The 11,487-nt window shown below is 43.0% G+C and overlaps 1 protein-coding gene across 4 annotated transcripts in view; it reads right to left on the reverse strand.

Annotated features, from left to right (window-relative positions):
- Positions 1-11,487, reverse strand: part of DENND4C (DENN domain containing 4C) — a 137,717-nt gene that overhangs the window by 62,075 nt on the left and 64,155 nt on the right. For all 4 annotated transcript variants that reach the window (XM_019517509.1, XM_019517508.1, XM_019517510.1 and 1 more), the window contains exons 10-12: positions 8,849-8,949; positions 1,994-2,212; positions 326-471 (exon numbers count right to left, since the gene is read on the reverse strand). In XM_019517509.1, coding sequence (XP_019373054.1) covers positions 326-471; positions 1,994-2,212; positions 8,849-8,949 — 466 coding nt within the window. The remainder of the gene's footprint in view (positions 1-325; positions 472-1,993; positions 2,213-8,848; positions 8,950-11,487) is intronic.

Below are 11,487 nucleotides of genomic sequence, written 5' to 3' on the forward strand. Positions count from 1 at the left end.
GAGACTGGTAACCATTCAAAAGGCATTTGGTGGAAACTGGCATATTATGTACAGAGCCATCTCCACCCTGCTCACTATAGGAAACTTCACAGACTAATCTACAGATTAAGTTATGGGGGCCCCACAGAAAGTTTCCTCAATTTCCACAAAAGTTAGAGGAAACATGAAAAGGAAAAGTGACTGAGTGATAACTACTAAACACTATCTCATTACAACAGCTGCTCCACTGAGAAAGTCTCCCTTTTATAACTAAAAGCAACAGTCACCAATGCGCATTTAACAGAAGCACATTACAACTTTTTCAAAAATGTAAAGTATTTTTCACCTTTTCTGTGCAGTCATCAAAAAATGCCAAGCCAGTGTCCTTGTCACTCACAAAACTGCACTCTTCTATGAAGCGGCTAAATATCTGTGTTTTTGTTAGAAGTGCATAAAATTTTGTGTAGGCACGGTCTCTACTTTTTAAAAACCCTGGTCAAAAAAACAAGCACAACTAAATACCACATTTAAGACAAAGTTCCATGAAAAATTAACATGAAAGTTAACATTTAAATAAATAAATCACATTTTAATGAAAGTCTTGCTTTTAATGCAATTATAAATACCTAGCATTTTTAACATTTGAAACATTAGAAGAGCCACTACTTTATTTTCTGAGTTTGCTTACTTAATATTTTTCAGTACTTTGGGAACAGTCATTTCCCCTTCCACGTAAAAAAGAGGACACACACAACTTAAGGAAAGAGTCCCCATAAAAATCACAAAAATTGATAAGACTCTCAGAGATAAGTGTAGAATCTGAACATACTTCAGTTATTTTCCAAATTAACAAATGTGCCTTTATTACCTGTTCTCAATTCTCTCTGTCTCTCTCTCAAATGCTCCTGACAGATGTTAAAGTAAAGTAAAATAAAGACACAATAGGATTTCATGCAGGATCCCACATTTGTGCCTCCTGCCTGTGTGAATGGCAAAAGGCATGAACGTGGCATCCTGAATTAGATCCCATTGTGCCATATTGCTGGAGCAGGGGAAGCTCTGCACTGGCAAGCAGCAAGTTTGTCTTCGAGCTGGATGAGCACACCTTCTGCTCCTGAGGCCCATCAGCTGATCGGAGCTCCCAGCTGGGGGACCATGTAGTATAATCCCCCAGCTGAGCACCCCAATCAACTGAGGTTCCTCCTCCCAGTCTTTGGAGCACACAGGAGTCCTGAAAGGCAATCAATTAAAGGTGTGATAGGAACCAGACACAAAAAAGTTATTGCACATATTTTTGTAATAACTTTGTGGCTGGCTCATTACTCATTTTATCATGCCATTAATTGACTGAATGTGTGGTTAGGTCACTGCTTAAGATTGCAGTTAACCAGTTAATCACAATCTTAAGTGTTTGTCAGGGGCCAAAAAAGCAGCAGATATGAAATGTCTGCAAACTAGAATGAACTGAAGGGGGGGCCAAACGATGTTTCTCTTCTCCTCAATTTTCTATCTTTATTCTAAACAGAATTAAGAATACTTTACTTTGCTCCTTGTAATCAGGTGACTGATTACTATTTATTCTCAATATAAATAGTAATGTTTCTTAAACTCCAGAGTTGTCTTAACAACTCCCAAGCAAACCAGAAATAGTATCACATTATTGTAAGACAATATGTCACACTACTATCCCTGTGGCAAAGCCTGCAGTTACGTTAGTGGAATATCCATGTTTTAATCAATACTAAACATCTTTATCTATATTTTATCAGATTAAAATTTCTAAAAGATTCAAAGGAAATTTAAATGATTAGAATACTCTCGGGTGTGAAGTACATGTGAGCCATACTATTAACTCATAAGTTAGCTCTTCAAATCATGGACTACATCTACTTGCATGCTTTTGAACTGCACCCTGTACAATGCTGCCCTCACCCCAACTTGGCTGTTGGGCCTGATTTCACATATTACATCACAAAGATGAACACAGTTTGTATGGGGCAAAAAACATCCTCACCTTGATGGTCAAACAAGGAATCAGCAGCAGTAGCTTTATTTGAAGGTGCCTGTGTGATTGGCTTGAGGAATGGTCTGTACCCCTTTAAAATAGATGCCATGAAGCGTAGGAAAGCCTCCTGGATTTCCATCTCAAGTTCCATCATCTTCTTCTGCCAAGAGAAATCTGCCTCTATAGGAGTCATTTCCACTGCAGAACCTTCTTGTGTCTTTCTGTGAACTGGAAGAGACATAGGGAGAGTGATCTTTATTAGGATGACATCATAACAGACTGTCCTAAGAATATATTTCGACTGTAGCCAATCTGGAAGTTTTCATAAATGTTAACACTAGAAAATGATTTTCCTGCATTTCCTGACCCTCCCAACTTACTTCACATAGCTCAGAAGAACCACTTAAATGACACTAACTTCCATTCACTATTGAGTTGAGATGCACCACATTCAGTGACTTAAAAGGGACATCCCATCACTTTTCTCCCCCCATCCATCTAGTTGGCCAGGTTCTTAGCTAATTACAATGGGTTCTTTTACACTAACTCCTGTCACCTACTAGACCCAATTTGGTCATTCAACAATGGAAGTCTATGAGGTGTATACCAGACCTTCCCATTATGTGTGCAAAATATGTGTAGGCAACCAGCTGCACAAAGCATAAGAAATCTAAAATGTGTGTGTGGTGAAGGTTAGAGACAGTCAGGTGGGCTGCACACAGAGTGAGTGGGTACATACATGTGCTTTCACAATTTTGTGAACACAAGTATTTGCACATGCTGAAAAGTATGCCAGATGCATTTAAAATTTTATCCTTAAACAGAGACTCATTTTGGAGGTCAAAAACCTCTTGCTACAAATTGAACTATCAATGTCAGCCTCTTTTTCTCAGTTCATTCCAAGATGCTTGTGAGGTTTGAGGAATTAAAAAGTTTACTTAAGACACTTGTCTCTGTTTTGCTTAATATTGCTATTGTGGTGTGCTGCATTGGGAAGGGACTCTAAACTGAGTGTAGTTACCTTTTACTTTTTTCCATCCACATGAAACAAAAGTAGTAATTTTTTATTGCGTTTTCCCTCAGTGGCTAAGTACACACAGCCAAAAAGCCCGAGGTTGAATCAATTCAGTCTTTGCAGGTTAGTCTAAGCTGCAGAGATTAAACTGAGAAGCAAGTGAACAGACATTCACTTTTGATTCAGGAAATACAGCCACATGCCTACAGTGGCTCGGAGGATGCTAGAGCACACCTCACTGCCAAAAGGGAAGGCACTGAAGGTCCAAGGCATCCCCCCATCCCGTCCCCCACAGCTCGATTGGAGTGGGTGTGGCCACACTCTGTTCTCTGCTCAAATGGGGAGTGAGGTGGGCAGGGGTAACAGCTTGAGGGGGCTGTCCCCCGCCAGGCAATCCCAGGCTGGGGTCCAGGGCCAGGGAGGGGGTTTAAACTGCCCTTCCCCGGCTCAGTGCGCTGGCTTTGGGCTGGGGCTTAGCCATGTCGCCTGCTCTCAGCTGTGTGCATGTGCTCTGGTAAATCTGATACTGCTGAGGAGCTGGAGCCTTTGCAACGTGCCAGTCCCTTTAAAGGGGAAAGCTGCCATATGATAACTGTAGGTAACCTGTCATAGACAAGGTTCTTTGGATAGATGTGATATCTTTTATTAGACCAACCAAATAGTTGGAAATATTGTTCACTGTAAGCTTTCAGGCACAAATGCCCTTCTTCAGGCATAGAGAGAGTCTGTTGGTGTTTATGTGTTCTCCTGGGTAGAATAGAAGCCAAAATACAGGTCTGTGAAAATGCAAATGTGTGTCAGGAACAATAGGTGTGAAAAGGCAGTTGTGGGGAGGTAGGGAAGAGGGGAGAAGGTGATAAAATGTGGCTGGAAAAGGCAGACAGGTTACCTGGGGTTATCAGATGGCAGGCAGGTTATAATGTGCCACAAATGCAATGTTTATATTTAGTACATGATTTTTCTGTATCTAGTAGATTTATGAAGTGAAATTCGTAGGCTTGACTATGAGAGGTGCTTTGTAAATTTCCTTTGAGGATTAGAACTGAGAGATTGGAGAGACAGTGGTCGTCTTGTAAGAAGTGTGAACCCACAGGTAATTGGCTATTTTTTTCTTTGATAGATTTTTCATGAGAGTTTATTCTGGTACACAGTTGTCTGGTTTCTCCTTATATATATTCCATCAGGGTATTTAGTGCACTGCATGATATATTATATTTCTAGAGATGCTGGTTTAAGATCTAGGAATGGTGATGACTCTGTTGTGGGGTGTAGTTAGTTGTGGGGGTGGTGGAGATGTGTTGGAAGGTTTTTACATTTCTTGTCCTGGCTTGGTCTGGATCCATTCGTTGTGTTTTAGGCCATAGGAAGCTTGCTCCTGGTGATGAGGTTGGCAAGGTTCAGTGCCTGTTTAAAGGCTAGGATAAGTGGTTCTGTAAAGATCTCTTAAAGAGTTAGGTTTCCTTCTAGTATGGGTTGCAATTGTTTGAGGACTTTCCATATAGGTCGCAGGGAGGGATGGTATTTCATAACCAATGGTGTGTGATTCATGGGGATTTTCTTTTTGTACTGCAGCAATTCTTCATGTGGTATCCGGTTGGTTCTTTCAAAATTACGATCCATCTCCGGACCAGTGTCCTCATTGGGTAAAAGCCTTTTTGAGATTTGCATAGTGACAATCATGGGTATTCTCAGTGCAAATTTGGTGAGATCTTTCCAGAACCACCCATCCTAGCCTTTAAACAGGCACCAAACTTCCCCAGCCTCATTACCAGAAGCGAACTTCCTATGGCCCAAACCACACCGAATAGATCCAAAACATGTAAAAACCTGCCAACATATTTCCACCACTCCCACAATAACTACATCCCACAACAGAACCATCACCATTCCTCCATCTTACACCTGCACCTCCAGAAATGTAATACATCTCATCCAGTGGACCAATGCCCTGATGGAAAATATGTAGGAGAAACCAGCGAACAACTGTGTACCAGAATGAATGCACACCGAAAACCTATCTCCTACCATCTCCCGTTCCCTTTGAACCTTACTGACACGCATTTGCATTTTCACAGATTTGCATTTTGCATATTGGTTTCCATTCTACCCAGGAGAGCACACAAACACCAACAGACTCTCCCTGTGCCTGAAGAAGGGCATTTGCAGTGAACAATTTTTCAACTATTTAGTTGGTCTAATAAAATATATCACATCTACCCAAAAAACCAAAGCTGCTTCTCGCACTCTGCCTCTGTGGGTGGACACAAGGCACTGGGATCTCACTGCCTGATGCCAGTTCAAGTGAGACAGAGAGCCGAGACAGAACAGGAAAGAGGAAACCTGCTGCAAAAAAGGGGAATGAGGGCAGAGACACGAATAAGTAACACTGGAGAAGGGAATAGCTTTGAGGAGGGAGAATAGTTGAAGGGATAAAACTAAAGATACAGTGAATTATTTTCTCTGAATATGAGTAATGAATCTAACTTGCTACTGAAGCTAGCAGGAGAGTTCAGGGTTTACCACTAGAGCAGAGAGCCAGGTTTCCCAATCCCGTTCCCTTGTCAGCCAGCCCTCATTGCTCTGGCTAGGGAGCAGAGCGGCAGGGCCAACCCAGCTCTCCTTGAGCACACAGTACAGTCCAGCCCAGGGCTGCAAAACATCCTGGGATGATGAGGGACTATGATTTAACTTAAACCTGGAAAGGGTCTAGGACAAAAATTTCATAAGCCGAGTTAACCGAAATCAGTTAACAATGATACTACATTCAACCAGGTTTATCTTAAACCAGTTTCAGCCATTTTGAAACTGGTTTATGTGCACTGAACTTCTGTTGTTACAGGATTAAACCAGTTTCTGAACACTTAAACTGCAACTTATGTGCAACTTCTGTCCCTAGCCAGTGGGGTTAACCTATTATGTTTAGTGCCAAAGAATAAAAGCATTAACCCAGTTTGATATACACAATTACCTCTGCTCCAGTTAAATTTGGAACTCAGCCATGAGCAGCTGCATATTAGATAGAACATCTGACTCTTAATACATCCTGCCAAGAGAGCTGGAGTGGAGTGGAGTGTAAGATTTTCCAAACAGATTTGCAAACAGACTTACAGTGATAATTTATTGAAAATAGAAAGGCAAAATAACCATCTAATTCCTTAAGTATGTAGCCTGCATTTTTCCTATTTTGTTGTTAACATTTCACAGCTGTCATACATTTGCAATATCAGAGCTAAGAACACCTCCTCTGTTCATTGTAAAATATCCTCATATACAGGTTTCTGTCAATTTTTGAGGGTTCTTTATATGCAAATTCACTCTTATACAATGAGCATATTTAAGACCCATAATTCGTTATATGCGAGGTAAATTCCCTCTTATGTGATCAGCATAGACGCCACCCCCTGACCCAAGCAGGTAAGTCTGGAGGGGGAAGGGAAAGGGCCGTGACCCTACTCACCCCAGCCCCGGCTGCAGCAGCCCTGAGAGTGGCCAGTGCCAGCTGCTGGGCTGCACCATGCTCCGCGTGTCCCCACTAAGCCTGGGCTCCACTTGTCTACCCTCACCTCTGCTCTTGGGCTATGCTGTGCCCTGGTGAAGACAGCTGGTGTTGGCTGCTCCTGGGGCTGCTCCAGCATAGGTTGGAGTGAGTGCAGACAAATGGAGCCCTGGGTGGCGTCGGGTGTGGCACTCATTCCAGCCCCAGCTGCAACAGCCCCGGGAGCAGCTGTGAGGAAGAGAGAGTCCCAGGGCTCAAACACACAAGGGCTAAACATAGGGTCAGTGTCCCCAGACCCACAGCCCCAAAGAGCCTGGCAGAAACCCTCCTTACCCAGGTGTTTCTGGAGGGGAGGGGCTGGGAACTCCCAAGGCTGGTATAAAGAAGAGCCCGAAACAACCAAGAGGGGGGAGAGTGGAACCGGAAGGAGGAGGATCGAGCCGAGCCAGGCTGCAGGGAACCTTGAAAGCAATGTGGAGAGCTGGTAGGATACTCCTCCAGAGAGCGAGCTCCCCAGAGGGAACCTAGAGAGAGGACTGTTGACTGGGCAGTACTTGGAACTGCTTGTTACCACCACCCCAACCAGTGGAGCCCGGCAGAGTAAAGTACCATAATGTCTCTAATAGAGGGGCACTCTAGAAAGTTGGTACTGTAAAGTCCCTAAAAGGGGCGCAAGCAAAAATGGTGTCACAGATGGACTTAATGGGATGAGGGGAATCGTGACGCCCTCAATAAGAGGTTCCGGGAGAGCCACCACAGAGACGGTAGTGGAAGAGAAGAGGGACTGACCTCATGAATGTCAATTTTGTTTGTGCTCTGCTAAAAGGAGCTGGAACAATAATCCAGGCCAGAAGTGCTTGGTTTTGGTTTTTTTTGTTTTTTTCTTTAGGATGGAGGTCATGTGGAAGGGCCAAGCAGCCAATCAGATCCTGGTAGAACGGGCGAGGGTGTAGGGGTGGCGGAGACCTCAGGAATGTAGGACCTTCGTGGGACGACTAACTGAACTACACATCCAGGTACTGAACCAACTCCTTTAAACACCAAGTCATGGCAGGCAAAAAGCATGGGCCTGTAGAACTCCAATTAGAATCCGTCCCTCTTGAGTTGGCCGGCAGGCGGTGTCCTACAGGCCTGCAAGTGAAGGAGCTACTTGACAGCAGCCAGCACCAGCTACCTACACCAGGGCACAGTGCAGCTCAATGGCTAGAGGCAGCTGGTGTCAGCCACTCCCAGGGCCGCTGCATTCAGGGCTGGGGTGAGTGCCACATCCCATGCTGCCCAAGGCTCTGCTTGTCTGCACTCACCCCAGCCTGTGCTGGAGCCGCCCCAGGAGCAGCCGACACCAGCTGCCTGCAACAGGGTACAGTGTAGCCCAGGAGCCCAGGTGAGTGCAGACAAGCAGAGCCCAGGCACAGGGGGACAGGTGGAGCATGGTGCAGCCCAGAGGCTGCAGGCAGCTGGCGCTGGCTGCTCCCGGGGCTGCTGAAGCCAGGGCTCAGGTAAGTGCTGCTCTGTTCCCTCTGCTTTGCTGCCCTGTGCAGCCCCGGGAGCGGCACCCCTCCCCCTGCCCCTTCCCTAGTCCCAGCCTCACTCCCTCCCTTCCTCACCGCCATGGGAACCTATCCCTATTTGTTACATGGTAAAGGTGGTTTGCTTTATACAAATTTGATTTATGCGCCGTTCTCCAGGAATGCATAAATTGAGCGAAACCTGTACTAAACTAACTTAAGACCTCACATTAAAGGCCCTGCATGTATTTAGAAGGGGACAGCACCTGGAAACTGTTAAAAACACACTTCCAACGTGACTGGAATCTAGTTTGACGGAAGTCAATTGGTTTGGAGAGTCAAACCATAAAAAGTTGTTTACTGGACAACATTTTTCCAAATATTTGATTAGAATTAAAGCAACTTTATTGACTTTTACCCTCAGATTTTCAACTGGCAATGTATGAAGCATTATACAAATACTGTTAAGGACTTGTTGCATTCATACTCTTAATATTTCTTCAGTTACCTTGGCAATCATTTATAGAACTGTTCTAACATGATCATAATAAGCTTGGATCCATAACATGATTCAGCTGACCCTATTTAAACTGCATTTTAAACACAACTTCCTTCTGCATATAGGAGGATTTCAGGGGTATCTTATCTCAGTATATCTTTAACCAGAAGTGAGAAAAGAAAATCTGCAAAACATATACATACGATGGTAAGGGTCTTAACATTTATACCCTCAGTTTTTTGTTTAAGAGCAGCTAGTGTACATCATCAATACCACACAGTAATTTCATAGAATATTTGCTTCCTTTCCTATCTCTGTCCCCCTTATTTTAGCTGTCATGCTTTACCTGATGCTAACTGTGGATGTAGTTTCTTTAAAGTGCTCAACAGAATTTTGCATGGCTTCTTAGGAAGCTGCTTCCAGTTCGTACTCTTCTTATCATCTGAACTACAGAGAGAAACAAACAAATTAAATCATGAAAACAGTTTTTGGGGGTTTTTTTGCTACTTCACTTTCAAGATGTGATGCCCACACACGGAAAGTTCATTGACCTTTTCTCCACTTAATATTGTTAGGGATAGAATATACAATAGCAAGAACTAAACTGAAAACTGTATTATCTCCTTTAACAATGGAGCAGTCAAAGTAGTGTTTCTGACACTCTCTAAGCTGTAAACAGGATTTGTAAATACATAGTTTTGCTTTAGAGAGTTAAGTAGAAACTTTTCAGGTTCACTGCTCTCTCTCACTGAACGTTTGCCTCAAACATACCTGAATTAAGCTCATCTGTATAGGGGTACTATGCAAAATATGATTCATACAGAAATTTTTGCATTCAATGGCACTAAGCACAAATATAATATACACACTTGTGGTATGGAAGAAAAGGGAAAGTACAGCAATTAGTAACAGAATACTATTAAAATGCATCTAGCGGTACAGTATGATCAGGGTCCAAGTCTTCTGATCACATGCTGCAGTGCAACATGTGACACACCAGTCCAATTTCCATTCTCAACTTCAGCCCTCCCAGGGACTGGGAGGGTTGAGCATTCAACACACATTGTTAGACCTATGTGGATTATTAAGCAATGGCGTGAACTGGCTTAAAGGGAGGCTCCTCCTTGACCTCAGACAGCAGCTACAATGCCAGGCCTTGTTCAGCAAGGGAAAAGTAAAAAGAAAGGGAGAGCAGGGGTGAACCCTGAGAAAACTCTAGGCAGGCATGCATACACCTTTTAGGCAAGTATTACCATTCCTACTTTACTAACCAGTAAACTGAGGCAGGGAATTTAAGGGAGACTTTTCAGAGACTGCCCAGCAAGCCAAAGCCAGGATAAATATGCTGTGGTCTCTGGCTCACAGCTGTGCACTAAGGAAACTTCACATTTTTTTCCCCTTCTAAGCAGCTCCTCTTTCTAGCAACGTTCACTATATATGTTTTTCCAGCCCACTAGGAACTTCCTTCGTTTAAATTATTATCAAAATAAATAAAAGTAAAACCACCCCTCTAAACCCCTTGCCCTAGAAAAACCTACCTCTCTCAAATGGGTTTGCATTGTTACTTTTGCAGATAGAGTCTGAAAGCAACTAATAATAGACACCAAGAAGGATGCTGGATGAATGAAAGGCATTCAACATTTTCTGGCAGTAAATAAATTTTAGTCAGTCTGTGATAATGGAGTTACTAGTAAGAAATGCTTTCAAAAGACATTTGTGAGTGACCAGTTGAGACAGGCAGTTATGTTCTAGTACTTACTGGAGTGTTATTCTTTCCATTCAGCTGTACAAAGTCTTTCCAAATAAACTGCTATATTGAAGCACTGCTACATTGTTTTATGTATATAAAACCATACATCATTTCTACAGAAATGAGAGTTGGTCAGCATGAATGGATTTCATCTGGTAATAGCCCAAGTGAGTTTTATATTATCATACTCTGTGCTTGCAAATGTTTATTCAAACTGATTTTTTAGAAGATCTCTCCATTTGCATACCAAAAAATCTTTATTATCAGGTGTCTAAGTCGTCTACTTTCAGCATTTAAAATTTAAGTACACAAAAAGTAAAGATTTTTCCACTGAAGATAATAAAATTAATATAAAGAAATATTTTTACTATCTTTAACTTTCTTCCCAATTCTGTTAGCTGTCTTCCACTTGCCATGATTTATTCTTTCTTTCTATACTTTAGTATTCTGAAATGGACTGCTAAGAAGTTTTGCAATGTTTTCATTGGAGAAAACAAAACACAAGCAGTACGGTTCTGCAGTATTTCCTTTGATGCTGTCACTGGGACTAATGAAAATCACATTAGTATTAACAATTTATAATAGAACCTGATGAAGCATGTCTCGCAATTCAAACCTGGTATAACTCTATATCTGCTATACAGTTAGTCCAATAAGACAGCACCCTAATAAACCTTTGCCTCCTGCATAATGAAACTATATAACAGATATTTCTGCATAGGAAAAAAAAAACCTCATGTACTATATGCAGCTGCAACTAATAGTATTCTTAAATATTTTTAGATTCTACAGGCATGTCCACACAAGCAGGCATGTACACTTGCAACAGCTCAATTAGCAAGGATGCAAACTTGAGCCGGGGCTTTTTGCCTTAGCAAACGTTCCCGGACATGCACTTTGGTGTGGTGCAAGTTGCGCAACTTGGGGCAAAATAACCCTGCCTGGCTCTTCCTGGATCTGCTGCCAGGGGGAGCCAGAACCTGGTGCCAGCACCTGTGCTGGCCCCAGCAGTGTAAAAAGCTACCCTATTCTGGCGCCATCAGTATAAAAAGCTGCCCTGGCAAGTAGTTCAGGGCTACTTGCTCTCAGGAGCTTCTGGGGCCCAGCCAATTGGTACCTGGGGACACTACCCCTTGTGCCAGCTGGACTGCTGAAGCAGCCCTGAGAGTTCCCTGTACCCTCTACCCACTGCAGCAGTCTGGCAGTGGGGGCTGCTGCCTGGCTGTGACCTGCTG

The sequence above is a fragment of the Gavialis gangeticus genome, unplaced genomic scaffold, assembly GCF_001723915.1.
Source record: "Gavialis gangeticus isolate Ggan-Ray unplaced genomic scaffold, GavGan_comp1, whole genome shotgun sequence".
In the NCBI taxonomy this organism is placed as follows: domain Eukaryota; kingdom Metazoa; phylum Chordata; order Crocodylia; family Gavialidae; genus Gavialis; species Gavialis gangeticus.